Source organism: Colletotrichum acutatum (assembly GCF_030867785.1).
Source record: "Colletotrichum acutatum strain CBS 112980 chromosome Unknown BDZ83scaffold_198, whole genome shotgun sequence".
NCBI classification, from domain to species: domain Eukaryota; kingdom Fungi; phylum Ascomycota; class Sordariomycetes; order Glomerellales; family Glomerellaceae; genus Colletotrichum; species Colletotrichum acutatum.
Window position 1 is genome coordinate 21,708 of NW_026849192.1, and position 17,090 is coordinate 38,797.

The following is a 17,090-nucleotide window of genomic DNA, read 5'->3' on the forward strand; positions in this document are numbered from 1 at the left end:
GATTTCCAGATGAGCGAATCATGCGGGATACATAGCGTCGGACATCCGCCGAAAAAGATAAGTGAGCCACATTGGCAACCAGCCGACGGCATCGGATGTTCCGACTAGCAAAGACTTTTGTGGAGACCATCGCTTCAAAACTTGCCGAAATCCCTTGTTGGTCTGGCCATGACGCACCCATTTTTTCAACAGTCAACGTTGAATTCGCCCCCCTTCAACTTTTCAGCCCAATTTTCTCACTGCCGAATCCGGAGCCGAGATGAGGCCGATTGACCAATCTTTGGCGGCGGTGATCCGAGTCTTGGCTCCTCCGGACGCTGGTATCCGCTCTCAACGTCGGATTGTCTCACGAAAAGTTTTCATGCGCTGGTTCTTCTACTCACAGTTTCAGCTGCATGTCGTTTCTGGGTTTTCTAATCATTTGGCCATAAGCTAAATTAATATTCTTTCTATCGAATCCCGTTCACTCTGTCCCAAGTAACTCGACTGGCCAGGGTTGCAGCATGAGGCGCGACCAGGAAACCACAAAGGCCGAAAAGGCTCTTCACGACCAGACAAACATCCTACCTCTGAAGAAACTCCTAGTTGTCTTTGCAACTCTTGCAGTCACTTTACTAGTCTCATTTATCGACCAAAATGGCATCAGTATCACCTTGCCGACGATTGCTGCGGACCTCAACGCGGAGGACACAATATCATGGGCGGGTACGTCATCGCTCATCGCCAACACGACATTTCAAATGCTCTACGGGCGCTTCTCAGATATTTTCGGTCGAAAGGCCGTCTTCTTGAGTGCCATCGGTCTTTTGTCAATCGCCGACTTGCTCTGCGGGCTTTCGCAGAATGCGACAATGTTTTACATCTTCCGTGGCGTTGCAGGCATCGGCGGAGGCGGTATCACGAATCTCGCCATGATCATTGTGTCCGATGTTGTTACTCTGGAACAAAGAGGCAAGTACCAAGGAATCTTGGGTTCAATGGTTGGTTTGGGAAACGTCCTCGGACCATTTCTTGCTGCAGCCTTTGTTGAGAGGGCAACATGGAGGGCGTTCTTTTGGATGCTCTCACCCCTCGGTGTTATTGTCGGTGTCATCTCATACTTCTTCTTGCCATCTAAGCCTCCAGATGACGACTTTATGAAGAGCGTCAAGAAGATCGACTATGCAGGCTCATTCACCTCGTCAGCCGGCGTTATTTTGCTGCTTATCCCCATTTCTGGAGGTCAGTTATTCTTGCATGAGACTCTTTCCTAGCCGTTGATAGAGCAACTACTCACTTGCTCTCACTAGGTGGCGCATATTTCCCATGGAACTCAGCAATGGTCATCAGCATGTTGACAATAGGAGCACTTGCTCTTGTGTCATTTGTAATTGTGGAGTGGAAGTTCGCCAAGCTTCCAATGATGCCAGGTAATTCCCGTCAATGAGAAAAATGGCCCCGAGCGCCGGCTAACAATACGCAGTCCCCATCTTCAAGAACAAAGTTGTTGTTGTCCTCCTGGCACAGTCATTCCTCTTTGGGGCAGCGTACCAGGGATACCTGTACTACATCCCGCTGTACCTACAGAACGCTCATCAGTTTTCTGTCATTCATTCGGCGGGAATCTACGTATCCCTGGTAGTTTGTCAGTCCGTATTCTCCATCATCTCGGGACAGTATATATCTAGAACACAGCGCTATGGAGAAGTAATCTGGGCAGGCTTTGGCCTCTGGACACTGTGAGTCGAAAACCTTTCCAATCCTAGCCAATAAGTTTGCAACTATCTGACAAACGACACAGAGGAGCTGGCCTCACACTCATTTTCGACCGAAATACCAAGCCTGGAATCATCGTCATTCCTCTGCTGATCATTGGCATTGGTGTCGGATTCATCTTCCAGCCAACGCTGGTTGCTCTGCAGGCGCACTCCATCAAGTCTCGCCGGGCAGTTATCACTTCGAATCGCAACTTCTTCCGATGCGCCGGTGGTGCTTGCGGGTTAGCCGTTTCTGCGGCAGTCCTCCAAGCAACTTTGCGAGCGAACTTACCTCCAGGCTTTAAGGGCCTCGCCAGCAGCACTTACTCGATACCGCAACTGAAGGAGCAAGATATGTCCGCAGTTCTCGACGCATACATGGCGGCCAGCCGAGCTGTTTTCATACTTCAAATACCACTCATTGGGTTGTGTCTGGTGGGCTGTTTGTTGATCAAAGATAGAGGCCTGCATTCAATTGAGGAGGCGAAGCCAGATGATACATCCAGTGAGAGTCGGGATGAAGAAATGGGAGACCCGAGTGAGAAAAGCTCACACGACGGCAACCACCACAGCGACGGGCAAGTACTGGCACAGCGCACTAGTGCACCGCAGCAACAAGTCGGGAGGCCGTGAGACTACATGTTCATTGCAAGATTGGGGCGAAAGACGAGATTAGGACAAATTGTGGACTAATAGATCATGACTAATGTGAAAATGATAGACTAATAGACGAAGGATTGGAGATGAACGTCAAAATACGCGTCGGCTATCAAAACTTATTGCTGATTGGACACCTGAAAACCATTCAAGGTGTGGGTAGAATAGCCGCTTGCACAACGACACCATTCTCTGGTGTCTCACAGCACCTCATAAGTGTCGGCGGAAGGTCAACCCCGATCGGGCCGGGCGGGGAGCGCAAGGAGAACTGCTCGAACGGCAATAAATCAGTATCCACTCGTTTGCGCCGCGACATACAGCTTCGGTATGAACACCGATGTGGCTCTTCATAAGAAGGCCTTAACATCTTGGCATAAGGTGCCCTTCAATAGCCGCCTTCTGGCCAATGAGATATATACATCACCCTACCAAGCCACTGGGGTGACCTGATGGAATTATGCTGCCACAAGTAACCAGTATATTCGTATTCGTCACAATCAGTCAATAGCCTCAGGTACCTAGCCAATCAAACAACAATATCCCGGCAACACATTTAGTTGACTTTGGAGATGTTTTGAGACATGTTTGTGAGCCTTCGGAGCCATTTCGCTGCACCCAACTCATCAGCGGGCGTCAACCGTGCCAGCTAGATCCCTTCGAGTCATGGCGAATCCACATCACGAATTCGGTTCGTAAAAGAAACTACCATGTTTGGCACAAGCCAGGGCGCATAATGCCAGGTGTGGGTAATAAGGTGAGCACGTGGAGGTACGAGAACAAGAAACGCATGGCTGGATTTTCGGAGCCAGACAACTTGTGTCTGACGTGGAGCGGGAACAACACCGCGTTGTGCCGTGGCCCGTATGATGGGTGGAGATCGTGAATTTCCCCATGCATTCTCCACGATTCCTCCACGTATTGGCCATTTGTGCCAGCCTCGGTGGGGGTCGTGCCAGACGTGGGGGATGAACCACCAACGCCAGACGTGGAGGGCGTACCCAGTGACCCCAAACCTGGAGGTGGATCGTGTTGTTACACATGTGCCGCTCCATGGCGGAGCTTCGCGATGCGGGGAGCTTTGTTAAGAATGGGATGAATCATGAATGAATGATTGTGTGTGCTTTACCAATGCTTGAACCGTGTTGAGTTCTATCACGACCAGCTTCGAGTCATCTGGAACACCATTGAGCTATTCCCCTACTCTAGAACATCATGGCCAAGATCGCGTCTGTGCGGTATTACCGCGTAAAGCCTCGTTGGCTCATGGTGAAAATCACCGACGAAAATGGCGAGTATGGTTGGGGCGAGGCAACGCTCGAGGGCCATGACTTGGCTGTTGAGGGCTGCCTTGAGGAAATGATTCCTAGAATAGTTGGTCTTGAAGCAGGGTAATGTGACCAACTCATCCTGTCAAGAATTCATCTAACTTCTACATAGCAACATTGAGCACATCTGGCAAACCTTCTGGCGCCATGGCTTCTACAGAGGGGGCCCCGTTTTCATGTCAGCAATGTCAGGCATTGACATTGCGTTATGGGATCTGAAAGGTGCGCCCGGTATTCCAGATGACGATCTCACGTAGCCTAGAAAACTTTCTAACTGGCCATGATTACTAGGACGTAACCTGAAAGTTCCTATCTACGAGCTACTAGGCGGTCAGGTGCGCAACAAGGTGCAAGTATACTGCTGGATCGGCGGCGACAGACCATCAGATGTTGAGGCAGCAGCGTAAGTACCCAGATATGGACCAGGGCGAAAAGATTCTGACCGTTCTACAGGAAAAAGCGTATTGCCCAAGGTCTGACGTGTGTCAAGATGAACGCAACAGAAGACATGAACTGGGTTGACTCTCCCAGAGTCCTGAAAGACACAGTTGAGCGTCTCAAGCAGGTCAAGGCTCTTGGCCTCGACGCTGGTCTCGATTTCCACGGCCGTCTCCACAAGGCAATGGCAAAGCAGCTGGCCAGAGCTCTGGAACCATATGAGCCCCTATTCATTGAGGAGCCCCTACTTTGCGAGCACCCAGAAGCCATTAAACAGCTCTCAAACCAAACAACAATTCCCATCGCTTTCGGTGAACGTCTCTACACTAGATGGGATATCAAACGTTTCCTTGAGGATGCCAGCGTCGACATCCTTCAACCAGATATTGCTCATGCCGGAGGTATATCCGAAACGAAGCGCATCGCTACTATGGCCGAAGCCTACGATGTAGCGATAGCCCCACACTGCCCCCTTGGCCCCGTGGCTTTTGCGGCAAGTGTACAAGTCGCCTTGTCAGCACCTAACTTTTCCATTCTTGAGATGAGCCTGGGAATGCATTATAATACTGAGGCAGGAGATATTGATCTCTTGACATATCTGAAGAATCCCACGGTGTTCGACATCGAGGGCGGTTATGTCAAAGCGCCGACGGGTTACGGGTTAGGCATTGACATTGATGAGGAGATGGTGATCAAGATTTCCAAGGAGACAGAGCCATGGCAGTGCAAGGTCTTCCATGGACCTGACGGAAGCATCAGGGAATGGTAATATGACGGCTCAATAGTTGAAGTCATGTTGTAATTTTAGCAACAGTATTAGTCAAATCACTGTCACCAGCATCTCTCAAAATGAGACAGTTATCTGGAAGTGTATTACTTGCCAAATGGCTACCAGCATATCACTACTAAAAATTCCCTCAATAATTTCTCATATCATTTCCGCGAGTTCAGTTATGCTTTGAGCTAATATTGGATGGTTTTGCTTGCGATCCTCTTACCGTCTGGCGGAGTTTGGCTTTGGAGGCTGGATCATACCCAGTCTTCGGATGATATGCGTGGAAGCATGACATTACACCATTAAAGGATCGGAAAATGCCCGAAACCCCACGCCAAATCACACCATGTTTACTCGGAGAAGTCCTCCCTGGCTCGAGAGTCAACGCCGATCTGGGGCCGGGTGTCAGTCAGACCTGTGGCTAAGCGGGGAAAACAAATGCCGTTTATTACAAGACACATCAAGGCGTGGGGTTCACTCAGCTCAGGATGTTGTCCCATGAGCAGGGCTTTAGTTTGCAGATCACATCGATCCTATTCTGGACCGGATGCTACTTGGTATTCCCACATCTCTAACTTTGACTACATATCCTCAAGTATCATCGGCCCATCCAGCCCCCATCAACAGTAAGCAGCTCTCCCGAAACGTACAAACTCCCCGCCCCCGCGAGAAACACCGTGGCACCCTTGAAGTCATCCGGGGTGCCCCATCTCCCCGCAGGGATCCTGGCCAGAATACTCGCCGCCCTCTCTGGGTTGTTGATCAGCGCCTCATTCATGTCCGTTGCAACATACCCAGGCGCAATCGCATTCACGTTGACACCCTGGCTCGCCCACTCGTTGCTCAGCGCCTTGGTCAGTTGTGCTATGCCGCCCTTGGCCGCTGCATAGGCCGGTACCGTGATACCTCCCTGGAAGCTGACAAGCGACGCCACGTTGACGATACTGCCGCGGTGGCCGTTTACCAAGTTTGGAGTGCGTGTGAGCATGTAAGCCCCAAAGTCTCGGCAAAGAGTCCAGACTGTCTTGAGGTTGACTTGGAGGACCTCGTCCCAGTCGCCCATGGGGAACTTGTGCGCAGGATGCCTGCGTTGAATGCCAGCACAAGTGACTAGAATGCTGACGTCGTGGCCATCGGCTAAGATTCGCCCAGATAAGCTCTCTACTTCCTCTTGATTTGAAAGGTCTGCTGTGTAGATGATGGCCTTTCTGCCTAAGGCCTCGACTTGTATTTTCGTTTCAGTGTTGCTTTCGTCCCTCTTTCTATTTGTCAATATCAAGCTACACGTACAGATGATACTGTTTCTTACCTGAATGAGGATGATATCTGATCCTGCTTCTGCAAGGGACACTGCCATGGCCTGGCCAATTCCCCGTGTGCCTCCCGTTACTACGGCCGTGCGGCCCTCTAGAGAGAAGAGCTTTTCCAGAATAGTCGGCATTGTTGTGGTTGTCTGAGCAAATGTTGCAAATAACTTGCGACACTCCTGCCTCCTGAATATTCTTCATATCCTTTTGGAGTTACTACCCTGATGAGCTTCATAGTGATCTCAAACATCCCCCCATCTATCTACCTAGGTACGACGCGTTCGTAGACCCCCACGCCTGTGCCCAGTTGTACCCGCATTATTTCCCGCCAGCTAGATCTGATTGTCGGCTCGAAACGGGTTTCTGCATGGAGCCAAACTCAGGTGATTCGTGTCCTGTCTCGTATGACGGGGTGCGAACGTAGGTACCTGCGGGGAAAGCTGAACTGAGATGTCACGCCTAGAGTGTAGAGAGGGGAGCAACCATCAGAGACGCATCGGACCATTTCTGGTCAAGTTCACACAACCTCTTTGCGGATGGATTCGTGGTCTCGCGTCCGACCCGCTCCCCGCATGATTTACGGGATGGATGGGGGTCAGCCCCGCAGACCCGGGCCCGCAGAGCCGCTCCGACGTCGGGCTAGGCCCCGAACAGAAACGCCAGACAAGCCAGTGATACCTAGATCCCTTCGTGGGGGTCAGCTCGTTTCCTCATCCGGGGATACTTTGGCCTTGTTGGTACGTCGTCAGATTTTAGCCGGGTTTAGCTCGGAGCACGTAGCACGGGGTTTGATGCGGGGTTTGAAGAGGCGATATTCATTGGGCGCCGGATGACACGAACTACCATGGTGATCTATTGACGACAAGTGAAAGGAGAAGGAAGGAGGTCTACGCAAAGCAACGAGGTGAATCATCACGAGTTGAGATGAGAGCGACAGTCAAGGGACAATATCCTGAGAGCATTGGACCCTTGGGGAAAGCGGGGTAAGACAGACGGACTTCTCCAGCCTGTCACCGTCTGCGAGTCCTGGAAACTTGAATGCTTGACCGTAGCCGAATAAGAAAAGCCAACTTGGATGAAGATGAAGAGATAGAATGTTGAGGCTCTGGAAGGTTTCGGGCTGTGATACTTGTTGGCAGTTAACGAGTCTCAACTTCAAGTGATGAGTGAATGCAGAGACTCAACGTAAAAGAGATATCAAGCATCTTCCTTTCGATCGTTCAGAGATTGTTTCGTTCTCTCATCTGGCTTCCTAGTCGGACCGTATTGTTGTTCGTAAGTTTAGAGGAGTTTCGACTCGGATAATTGGGCTGACAGGTTAAAGCCCATGGCCTGAGTTACAGGGGTGGTGCTGTCTGCATTTCAAAAGTGCCGATAACCGGGCCAGAACAGGTGGGACTTCTGAACACGTTGTCCAGAAATGTCGTGAGCTGCCAAGATTTCGCTTGGCTGCGGTCCTCCAGTCCATCGAAGAGCAGAGTATGTCGCTGTCTTCTCGCGTTGGAAGCAATGGAAAACACATCTAAAGTTATCATTACGGGCTGCACCGTAGCCGACAGCGATGAGCTGACCAGAAACAACATCCCCGCCTTCTGGGCAGATCCCCACTGGCAGCTCGCCTGGCGCCATCGCACCCTCGAGTACCACATCACGCAAATAGCCCAGCGAACGCCGCGAAACCTCATCAGTGACCCCGATACGAAGCGACACGAAAAGGCCGTGGATCCCGCCACCGGGCGAATAGTGGGATATGCCCGGTGGATTCTGCCCGCATCCCACGCCAAGAGCATCTGCGGGGCCCCGGCTTGGCCCGATGCCGTGGTTCCGTCCGTCAGTGAAGAGAAGGAAGCGGAGATCCGGCGCGTTGCCGCGATGGCTCATTGGGATCCTAACCAGGAGTCAGATGAGCTGCTTATTCCTATCCATGAGGCGGAGAATGAAGTTCTCAGCAAGAAAGAATACATGCGTGTGTTGTCAATTCCTCTGCCTTGTCGCTTCCATCTCCCAAGTACTTATTATACTTCTTCCATAGGACTGGACTACCTAGCGGTTCACCCAGATAACCAGGGCAAGGGCATAGGCACTGCCTTGGTGAAAAGTGGCATATTGATAGCCAAAGAACTGGGCCTTGACATCTTCATACATGCCATGGAGGCCGGAGTGGATCTTTACAAGCGCCTTGGCTTCGTAATAGAGACAGAATTTCTCCAAGATGATGCCAAATACGGTGAGCATGGGCATGTATACAGGGCTCTTATGATCTTGAAGCAGGACTAATCGCAATGAGTGTTTTGTCGAAGCTGCAGCAGAGGATCGAACATCACCACCTACACACACCTTGAGTATCCGGAACGAAAGGTTGGAAGGGCGCCCGTATTCTGAATATGTGATAAGTCTATATCACGTCAGTCCCTGACCGAGGGTTTCACCAGCCGATGCGCTGGACAATAGCCAAAGTGCATACAGCAGGCGACAATGCGATCGTCGATTTCTCGATGTGGAACCCGGACACGAGAGTCGTCATTTAGTTCATCACTCCAAAAGTCTTGGCAGTATCTTTAGGTAAAAGTTCGTTCATTGATCAATACGCTATGATTCTCTTGAAACCTGTCCCAAAACCCACACTGTTACATGCATCTACTTTTGCAATGCCTTCTCAGCCTCAACCAACTCTGAGAACCCGTCGATCTGTTTTGTCAGGCTCTCTCCCTCGAGTAATGTGCAAGGCTTCCTTGGAAGCCCTCCGTAGCTGTAGTACTCCTGCAGTGCCGCCTTGACTGAAACAAACCCTCCTTGGATGGCAGTCCAGTCACCACGAGCGACAACTGCCTGCAGCGCTCTCGCTTCTTCCAGCTTGCCCTCATCCCAAAGCTGCATCAGCTTCACACAAGCGAGAGGTGCAATGTTTCCGGTTCCACCGATAATGCCATGGCCACCGACGACGAGTGTTTGCAGAGTGAAGTCGACGCTACCGCCGAATGTCCGGAATGGTGTCGTGTTGTTGTCGCCCTTCTTGGGAGCTGTAGCAGCGGCTATCCGAGCCAGCTTGCCAGTGTTACCGCAGGTCAGCTTCACGCCAACAATGTTGGGGTGACTCGAGAGGTTGATGATGGTATCTGAGTTGAGATCGAGGCCGCTGCAGGCGCCAGGGTAGTTGTAAATGAGAAGAGGAACCGGACTTGCGTCGGCAACTTCGCGGAAGTGTTGTAGGATGAGGTCGGTAGTGAGAAGGCCACCATAATACGCTGGTGGGAGAACAAGTGCGTAGTCGCCTCCTGATGACCCCGCCTCTTTGCAGAGTTGAATCGTCTCTCTCGTCGACTGCGCGCCGCAACCGACAATCAGAGGCAGTTCGGTCTTCCCTACTGAGTCGAGAGCGGCTCGTGTGGTGCGGTTGATGAGTTGTCTCTCGTCGTGGTCGAGGTGCACTGCTTCGCCGTTGGAGCCGTGGGTGACGAGACCGGCGACGCCGGCTTTGGCGAGACGGACGGCGTGGGAATGTGTGGTCTCAACGTCTACTGAGTCGTCGGAACGGAAGAATGCTACTGTCGGAACGTAGAGACCGGGCGTCAAAGCCGGCCGTGCTCCGTGTTGTGTGCCGTTGCCGTTGTGACTGTCGGGACCACCGTTTGCTGAGGGAGACATTGTGGACTGATTCTGCGGGTTTGTGACACGAGAGAGCGAGTAGTTTGCGAAGGCAGATCTAGCAGCAGCGGTGGGATAGGAGGGGAGTTTTGGTAGATTAGCTTACTCGCGAACAAAGCTTTTGTAACAAAGAATCCATCCAAACTCTGAATGCAAGGGAGTCATACGGACCAGCGCGACATGGATGATCATGGGATCGACTTTCGCCCCCTTCCCTTGTGTCGGTGTAAGTCAGGCACAAAAATAGGTAACATAAGCCGTGGGAACGACCCATGTAACCACGTAGTCTGAACCCCCACGCCGGCACCTCTTCCAAGACGAGTCTAATGGTAGATAATTTCGTGGTCCGAGGCCATCGAAAAGCCTCCTCCCTACCCCCCACAGAACGGAGGAAACGAAAGAGTCGGAGACTAAACCCGCGGGGGGCGGTTTCTGGTACCAAACAATTACGGTTTACCCACCCACCAACCCCATCAAACTCCACTGTATCTTCTCCACAATGGTTTGCCCAAGCAGATCATGTATCTGGACAGTTCCGGGCCGGAATCAGCGTGTTGATCAGTCGAGATGGTGACATCCGCGGTGGGAACCGGCGTGGTTTTTATTTCCTTACGCACGCGACTTCGCTGAATTTGTCGCTGGTTGGAGACTATTGATTTGTGTGACGCAGAAAAACCAGCATATGCCAGAGACTTTTCTCTTCCCCGTGGGGGTGTTGGTGTTTCTTGTTTGCATGCGACCATGCGAGGTACGAAGCCAAAAGTAGGACAAACCCATCTCGTTTCCCTTGCGCTTCCGCTAACCCTTACCCGGCCTGGCGTATGTCCGGTCAGATTTCATCTCACACTCTGCAAATGGATCGACACTGGCCCGGCTATGTTCGGTAACCCAACCCACGTTGGCTCTCTCAACCTTTTCTGGGTGACCGTTTGTGCTCCCGACCAACCTCTAGGCGCCCCAGCGGCCCAGGGCCGCTCTCTCAGCTTTGCATGCGCGATCAGGTGAGACACTTGAGGCATCTTTCCGCGGGGATGGGTTGTCATTCCCGACTTCTCGGGCGAGCCTCCCACACTGGCAACGGAAAAACGAGCCCGATATTGCCACTTGGTCCAATCGGGGAATAGCCCATGATTACTAGTGGGATACTTGCTGAATTGGACGAACACCCTTCTCTTCCTGGCTGACTTGGAAGCCATGCTGCGCTTCTGTATTCCGCTGTATACCTTTCATGGGGACCCCGAACACACAAGGCGTGGACGAAGGGCTCGCTTGGATCCATACCCAGAACCAAAAGTGCCTGACTCCCCCAGTGCAGAGACAGCAGATCTCCAAGAGTCCAGAACGTCTCAAAAATCTGACAGTCACGGCAATTCCTGACGGCCAATCACCCACCACCTCCGAGCTCGCCCGCGGTAGGACAGATGACCAATAGAATTACGTAACTGGGGGCAAGACTTCGGGCTTCTTCACCGGAACTTATAAGTGGCTTTTTCGTACGTTGGAGTATGTGGACCACCTGGTCCGCATCACGAGGTTGAATTCATTTTTTTCCCGGTGGGTTGTTTGTTTTTCCTTTCATGTTCGGTGGTTCGGTCGGTCGGTCAAACAGCAGCACTCTTCTTGATATGCCCTCGTTCGCCTGAGCGTGATGGGCGATGAACGGGAAATCGCAGATATTACACTTCAACTTTTGGCAAGAGCGGGAGAAATTACACAAAAAGAACAGGGCACGATGCCTTCTGCAACACTGGCATCGAGAGTCCGGACGGGAGCAGGAGCAAGCGTTGATCAGATCAGCTCGAAGACCGCACCAGCACATAGTGGGGTAGGGAATCGCCAAGGATCATACGAGCACAGAGGACGACACAAGACCATCAAAGACGCAGCTCTAGAAACTGCCCAATATGCTGGAGATCAAGTCCTACAACCATCTATCACGCCTACAGAGACCATGAAGATTCTAGGTCCTCTCCCAGTGCGGAGGGCCTGGAGGGTCAGGCCCGGCCGCGCATCACCAGACATCTCACAGGCGCCTGTGTTGGAAGCAGTTATGCTTCATGAGCGAGGAGACCTGCAAGGCTCTGAGGACCAATGCTCAATATGCCGGAGGGGAGACGGCATCTCATCAGAGTGCGTCAAAATGCCAGGCATCTACAGTGGTGCTTGCAGCAATTGTCTGCTGGCACGCACATCCGATCGACCAGGATCATCGGCGAGGCCGGTACGGAGCTATTCCGCCGAACGGCGGTCCATCTCCGCGACTATATCACCATCCATACCAAAGGAGGATCTGATTGCTGTGTGGAACCTCATTGCGGGCGTGATCGCAACGCAACCCCAAGAATGCTTCACCGAGGACGGATCAGAGCCACCGGGGAAGAAAATCGAAGACGCCGCTCGACTAGTGGCGAGGTCGGCAGACGAATGGGGTCATACGATCAAGGAGGAAGAATCAGATCCGGGGAAGACACCCAAAACGCCTTCGGAGAGAAGCAGGCTTGTCAGACAAGCAACCAGAATTCGAGAGACAGCGTTGCAGATTGCGAATTATGCTAGAATTTGGGGCGAAAAGTTGGAGAGGAAGAGGTCTTCTTCACAACTACGGTGAGAGAGAGTTGCGGTTAGACAGTACGCAACCACAAGATCACAAGTCAAGCACCTAGGTAAATCAAAAGCGACATGTCAATGCTTACTAGGATTCCGGTCAAATTGAACATGATTCAAAGTCACATATGCCGAGTGAAAACTCTTCTCTGCGTGCATTTATCTGGCCCATTTTTCTCGCCGTCTTGCAGGACAATTCTACACAGGGGCAGAATAGACACGATGCTACAAGCATTGAATCCATCAGTCGCGCCGATGATATCATGCTCCAAAGGACAAACAAATGGCTTAAGCCCCCCTGAATACCCCACGGACCCGAGACGAAGGTCGACCGAGATTCACCACACTGAGGCCTCCAATCACGAAAGGAAGGTTCAGTACCGGCTTCCCCGCGTCGGATCAGGAAGATGGCCGAGAAATGAGGGGGAAAGATGGGGTGATGGGGGGGGGGGGGGGAACGTCGGACACCTCTCCGAACCCCTGGTCACAAGCACCGGATGCAACGCCCGGCGACCCCCATCCAACCCCCAAGAGGTCTCCCTCGCCCGTTCCCCCACGATACTCGGGCACACGACACAAGGTTTGCTGATCTGGAGGTCAAAGACGCGGCGAAGGATCAATCTCTGGGGTAGATGCCCTGGTGGCTTCTCCGCCTCCGCACCGAACATCGGGGGCTGAAGTCAGTTGCCGGCCGGTATTCGCAACAGGAATCTGGTGGATTAGTGTACAAATACTAGGCCGAGTGAGGGGGGCATACGAGAAGTGCATACTACAGCGCACATCTGAACGCCAACTGAAGTCCTTGCGCCACCACTACCAGTGAGATTTGACGACACGAAGTCTAGCAAACACCACGATTTCGATCATGACTGCAGAAGGCCAGCAGATTGAGATCCTCCTCTACGGGTTGGGGGCGTGGGTTGCCCACCTCGAAGACCTAGTCGTCTGAAAAACTGACACCATTCCTTCAGCATCGGGTCATTCTACGCCTTTATTCTCAGCAGAGTACCTCGTGTCAGATTAACAGTTATTGCGAGGTCGAATTACAACGCAGTGAAAGAGAATGGAATCGCTATTGCGAGCGAAAACCATGGAGAGCACAACGTACGCCCTTACAGAGGTAAGCACATGAAATCCGGGGTAGCCGCTAGGGGCAAAATCACGACCTTGACCCTGTCAATTCAGCTGTCGAAAGCTAATACCCCAAAGTTGTGAGGAATGCCGCGGAGGCAGAAGCGAAATTTGATTATATCGTCTGCGCCCACAAAGCCATCACGCAGGATGCAGTCCCCGCGGAAATTGCCCCGGCAGTAGATGCGGAGAAATCCACGATCGTCATTATTCAGAATGGTGTTGGTAACGAAGTGCCATTCCGCAAAGCGTTCCCCCACACAACGATTATTTCATGCGTGGTAAGTCGCGGGGGGGAGAGTCTCCAAGAACCTGGGATGAGCTTATGCTAATGAGACAGACCTGGACCGGAGCCGCTCAGCCGCAGCCTGGGCACATCAAACACACAAAGTCCGAGGACATGCAAATAGGATTGTACCCGAATAATACCGACCAGGCAGTGGAGAAGCAGCGACTGGATGACTTTGCATCTCTATTGGAAGAGGGCAAGACAGTATTTCAGGTGGTGCCCAACATCCAAGTACAGCGCTGGGAAAAGGTTGTTTGGAATGCAGCATGGAACTCGCTCACGACATTAACACTGCTCGACACGCACTCATGGCTTAGCTCCTCACCAGACGCTACCCCAATGACCCAACGATTGATGAGAGAAGTTATCGATGTCGCTAAGGCATGCGAGGTGCCCATCGAGTACGACCTGGTCGACAAGCTGATCAACAAGATCTTGGCCATGCACCCCATCGGCAGCAGCATGCAAAACGACTTCAAAGCCGGTCGGCCGATGGAAGTGGACATTATCCTCGGTTACCCCTACCGTAAGGGCAAGGAACTAGGGATAGCTACCCCAACGCTAGACACCATCTATGTGATTTTGACGGGCACAAACCTTCGTCTTCTCAGGGAGTCTGGGCACTAGATAGTTTCCCATCTGAAAAGAGTATAGCGAAGCTGAACACGTCCACAGTCTCGGGTCAGTTGACAGACACCATTTCATCCTTATTTGGTACAAAGGTTAATCCTCAGCCTCTGCGTGGGGGCATCGAGCCGTCAGTCCTCTCACACACCTCCAACTTGCAAGACACCGCCGAGGCCTGTCCAGTCGAGGCCGCACTAGGTCATGATTGTCCCATTTGTGTACGGTTTTATGCACGGCTAGTCAGGTAGCCTGCCCTTCACCGCACGCGGACTTCTTTCCATCCCCAACATCCCGTCCCCACCTCCCGAAGGTGGGCAACGTGTGGTTCGTGAGGGGAATTAGTGCCATTTTCGTCTGGTCTCTCCACGAGGTGCCAGCCATGCGTGCCATGCCAACCTACAAACTTGCTTAGCGCGCGGTGCTGGACTGAGGGGAACGGGTAGGACCCCATGGGGGATCCTCTCACACCCGCCTATCTGAAGCAATTATTGGATGAGATGGTATGGGTTAGATGCACCTCGTACGGTCAAATGTTGCTCATGACGGACTTGGCTCGAGCTTTTCGCCGAACATCTGAGCGGCCTACGACGCGGCCGGCGATACGACGATAAACAGGGTCTAGGTATAAGATGGTTGGAGATCGCCGCCCATCTTGGCTTCCTGGATGTTTGGACCATCAAGGGAGAAGCCGGTTCTCTCTTCTTGAATTCCTGTCTTCCTTCTTAGTCAGCCTTTCATCAAGAGAGCAACTTGCCGCCAACGAACAACATGGACGCCGCATCAAAGACTGGAGACGGTGTGTCTCAGCTTGAGCATCGCAACACCGAGGACGTCGAACAGCTCAAGCATCAGGGCCAGAACATTGCCAAGGGCGCCGACCGCGCGGCGAACCTTATTGGTGATCAGCAAATCGAGGTTACAGAGGAAGATGTAAGTCGACCTATTTTCCAGGTTCTTATCAAAATCGACAACAGCTGACTCAACTACTATTAGAACAAACGCATCCGCCGAAAGACCGATAAGCGAATCCTCTCGATCCTCATCTGGGTCTACTTCCTCCAGATCCTCGATAAGTCCGTCCTCGGATACGGTGCCATCCATGGCCTCAGAACAGACTGCAACTTGACCGGAAATGAATACTCAATGGTCAGCTCCATCGCTGCCATCGCCCAGCTCGCATGGCAGCCGTTCTCCTCTTGGCTTATCGTCAAGGTGCCACACCGCATCCTGATGCCCTCCTTGGTCTTGGGTTGGGGTATCGCCCAGGTGTGCATGGCTGCATGCCACAACTACGCAGGTCTCTTGGCGACCCGCTTCCTGCTGGGCTTATTCGAGGCCGGCTGCCTTCCCCTTTTCTCCGTCATCACCTCGCAGTGGTACCGTCGCGCTGAGCAGCCCATGCGCGTAGCATGCTGGTACGGCACCAACGGTCTCGCAACAATGTTTGCCGCCTCTGTCTCGTACGGCTTAGGTCAGATCAACGGGTCCATCCACTCGTGGCAGATTCTCTTCATCTTTGTCGGCCTCATCACCGTCCTCACCGCCCCCGTCGTCTGGTACTTCCTCGACAGCGATATTCCCTCTGCCCGATTCCTTACCGAGCACGAGAAGCTGCAGGCCATCGAGCGCCTTCGGGCCAACCAGACCGGTACGGGAGGAAACGAGTTCAAGTGGAGTCAAGTCTGGGAGGCCCTCTACGAGCCCAAGAGTTGGCTGTTTGTTGGAATGGCCGTGTGCCTCAACGTCACCGCAGCTGTGACAAACACTTTTGGCCCCATTGTCATTTCTGGCTTCGGCTTCGACAGCATGAAGAGCTCCCTGCTCAACATCCCCTTCGGCTTCGTGCAGCTCATTGTTATCTTCCCGGCTTCCTACCTCGCCCACCGATTCCGCATCAAGTCAGCCTTCCTTGCAGCGGTTCTCGCCCCTGTCCTTGCTGGCGCGGTCATGCTCTATGTTCTTCCCAGGAACAGCATCCCCCCTCTCCTGGCCGCGTACTACATGCTTGCCTTCCTCTTCGGCGGCAACCCCCTCATTGTCTCTTGGATGATTTCCAATATTGCGGGCACCACCAAGAAGTCCGTCATTATGTCCCTGTACAATGCCGGTTCCTCTGCCGGTAACATCATCGGCCCCCTTCTCTTCAACTCCAAGGATGCGCCCGAGTACAAGCCTGGTCTTACCAAAGTCATGGGTATCACCTGTGCCTTGCTCGCCGTCATCGGAATACAGGTCATCAACCTCTTCATCTCCAACAAGATGCAGGAGCGCAAGAGAGTGGCGAACGGCAAGCCGAGAAAGATCAAGGATCTGAGCATGGAGCACCACTATGTCAGCGCACAGAATGATGATACGGGTGCTCAGTTGGGAGACAACGCTTTCATGGACTTGACTGATCGCCAGAATGACGAGTTTGTGTACGTCTACTAAGACGAAATTATGTAGCGATAGTACTTAGAACATTTCCAAGATACCTAGTAGTTGATAATTGGCAAAGTCTTATTGTATGATATATCGTGATGAAAATATCTCAATCTTAAAGTTTTCGGTTCCCGA

The 17,090-nt window shown here is 52.4% G+C and overlaps 8 protein-coding genes across 8 annotated transcripts; 6 read left to right on the top strand and 2 right to left on the bottom strand.

Moving 5' to 3' along the window:
• The first annotated feature begins 202 nt into the window (after positions 1 to 202).
• On the top strand, positions 203 to 2,857 carry BDZ83DRAFT_642294 (major facilitator superfamily domain-containing protein). Its single transcript, XM_060509603.1, has 4 exons — positions 203 to 1,221; positions 1,290 to 1,409; positions 1,463 to 1,718; positions 1,781 to 2,857. Exons 1-4 carry the CDS (start codon positions 504 to 506, stop codon positions 2,367 to 2,369), a joined length of 1,683 nt encoding a protein of 560 aa, XP_060358248.1. The 5' UTR covers positions 203 to 503; the 3' UTR covers positions 2,370 to 2,857.
• A 748-nt stretch (positions 2,858 to 3,605) lies between these two features.
• BDZ83DRAFT_712411 (galactonate dehydratase) lies at positions 3,606 to 5,075 on the top strand (the record flags this gene model as incomplete). The annotated part of the gene is made up of 4 exons (XM_060511612.1): positions 3,606 to 3,781; positions 3,831 to 3,940; positions 4,010 to 4,121; positions 4,172 to 5,075. The coding sequence occupies 4 exons, from the start codon at positions 3,606 to 3,608 to the stop codon at positions 4,923 to 4,925; spliced, it is 1,152 nt and encodes a 383-aa protein (XP_060358249.1). The 3' UTR covers positions 4,926 to 5,075.
• Positions 5,076 to 5,529: 454 nt separating this feature from the next.
• On the bottom strand, positions 5,530 to 6,372 carry BDZ83DRAFT_592756 (2-deoxy-D-gluconate 3-dehydrogenase; the record flags this gene model as incomplete). Its single annotated transcript, XM_060506562.1, has 2 exons — positions 5,530 to 6,189; positions 6,241 to 6,372. 2 exons carry the CDS (start codon positions 6,370 to 6,372, stop codon positions 5,530 to 5,532), a joined length of 792 nt encoding a protein of 263 aa, XP_060358250.1.
• Positions 6,373 to 7,660: 1,288 nt separating this feature from the next.
• BDZ83DRAFT_642299 (acetyltransferase) lies at positions 7,661 to 8,811 on the top strand. Its single transcript, XM_060509604.1, has 3 exons — positions 7,661 to 8,204; positions 8,271 to 8,465; positions 8,545 to 8,811. Exons 1-3 carry the CDS (start codon positions 7,748 to 7,750, stop codon positions 8,652 to 8,654), a joined length of 762 nt encoding a protein of 253 aa, XP_060358251.1. The 5' UTR covers positions 7,661 to 7,747; the 3' UTR covers positions 8,655 to 8,811.
• BDZ83DRAFT_156752 (dihydrodipicolinate synthetase) lies at positions 8,696 to 10,046 on the bottom strand. Its single transcript, XM_060501368.1, has one exon. It carries the CDS (start codon positions 9,881 to 9,883, stop codon positions 8,876 to 8,878), a length of 1,008 nt encoding a protein of 335 aa, XP_060358252.1. The 5' UTR covers positions 9,884 to 10,046; the 3' UTR covers positions 8,696 to 8,875.
• Positions 10,047 to 11,398: 1,352 nt separating this feature from the next.
• On the top strand, positions 11,399 to 12,695 carry BDZ83DRAFT_642302 (uncharacterized protein). Its single transcript, XM_060509605.1, has one exon. The coding sequence runs from the start codon at positions 11,532 to 11,534 to the stop codon at positions 12,489 to 12,491; it is 960 nt and encodes a 319-aa protein (XP_060358253.1). The 5' UTR covers positions 11,399 to 11,531; the 3' UTR covers positions 12,492 to 12,695.
• Positions 12,696 to 13,280: 585 nt separating this feature from the next.
• Positions 13,281 to 14,822, top strand: BDZ83DRAFT_712423 (2-dehydropantoate 2-reductase). Its single transcript, XM_060511613.1, has 4 exons — positions 13,281 to 13,402; positions 13,459 to 13,607; positions 13,697 to 13,899; positions 13,959 to 14,822. The coding sequence occupies exons 1-4, from the start codon at positions 13,353 to 13,355 to the stop codon at positions 14,532 to 14,534; spliced, it is 978 nt and encodes a 325-aa protein (XP_060358254.1). The 5' UTR covers positions 13,281 to 13,352; the 3' UTR covers positions 14,535 to 14,822.
• Positions 14,823 to 15,120: 298 nt separating this feature from the next.
• On the top strand, positions 15,121 to 17,004 carry BDZ83DRAFT_712426 (major facilitator superfamily domain-containing protein). The gene is made up of 2 exons (XM_060511614.1): positions 15,121 to 15,464; positions 15,528 to 17,004. Exons 1-2 carry the CDS (start codon positions 15,303 to 15,305, stop codon positions 16,962 to 16,964), a joined length of 1,599 nt encoding a protein of 532 aa, XP_060358255.1. The 5' UTR covers positions 15,121 to 15,302; the 3' UTR covers positions 16,965 to 17,004.
• The last annotated feature ends 86 nt before the right edge of the window (positions 17,005 to 17,090 follow it).

Coding starts and splice junctions, on each gene's coding strand:
- BDZ83DRAFT_642294 (XM_060509603.1), top strand. CDS start 504: ATGAGGCGCGACCAGGAAACCACAAAGGCCGAAAAGGCTCTTCACGAC. Junction 1,222..1,289: donor GCTTATCCCCATTTCTGGAG/GTCAGTTATTCT, acceptor TGCTCTCACTAG/GTGGCGCATATTTCCCATGG. Junction 1,410..1,462: donor CAAGCTTCCAATGATGCCAG/GTAATTCCCGTC, acceptor AACAATACGCAG/TCCCCATCTTCAAGAACAAA.
- BDZ83DRAFT_642299 (XM_060509604.1), top strand. CDS start 7,748: ATGGAAAACACATCTAAAGTTATCATTACGGGCTGCACCGTAGCCGAC. Junction 8,205..8,270: donor CAGCAAGAAAGAATACATGC/GTGTGTTGTCAA, acceptor CTTCTTCCATAG/GACTGGACTACCTAGCGGTT. Junction 8,466..8,544: donor CCAAGATGATGCCAAATACG/GTGAGCATGGGC, acceptor TCGAAGCTGCAG/CAGAGGATCGAACATCACCA.
- BDZ83DRAFT_156752 (XM_060501368.1), bottom strand. CDS start 9,883: ATGTCTCCCTCAGCAAACGGTGGTCCCGACAGTCACAACGGCAACGGC.
- BDZ83DRAFT_642302 (XM_060509605.1), top strand. CDS start 11,532: ATGGGCGATGAACGGGAAATCGCAGATATTACACTTCAACTTTTGGCA.
- BDZ83DRAFT_712423 (XM_060511613.1), top strand. CDS start 13,353: ATGACTGCAGAAGGCCAGCAGATTGAGATCCTCCTCTACGGGTTGGGG. Junction 13,403..13,458: donor CTCCTCTACGGGTTGGGGGC/GTGGGTTGCCCA, acceptor CCATTCCTTCAG/CATCGGGTCATTCTACGCCT. Junction 13,900..13,958: donor CAACGATTATTTCATGCGTG/GTAAGTCGCGGG, acceptor CTAATGAGACAG/ACCTGGACCGGAGCCGCTCA.
- BDZ83DRAFT_712426 (XM_060511614.1), top strand. CDS start 15,303: ATGGACGCCGCATCAAAGACTGGAGACGGTGTGTCTCAGCTTGAGCAT. Junction 15,465..15,527: donor TCGAGGTTACAGAGGAAGAT/GTAAGTCGACCT, acceptor AACTACTATTAG/AACAAACGCATCCGCCGAAA.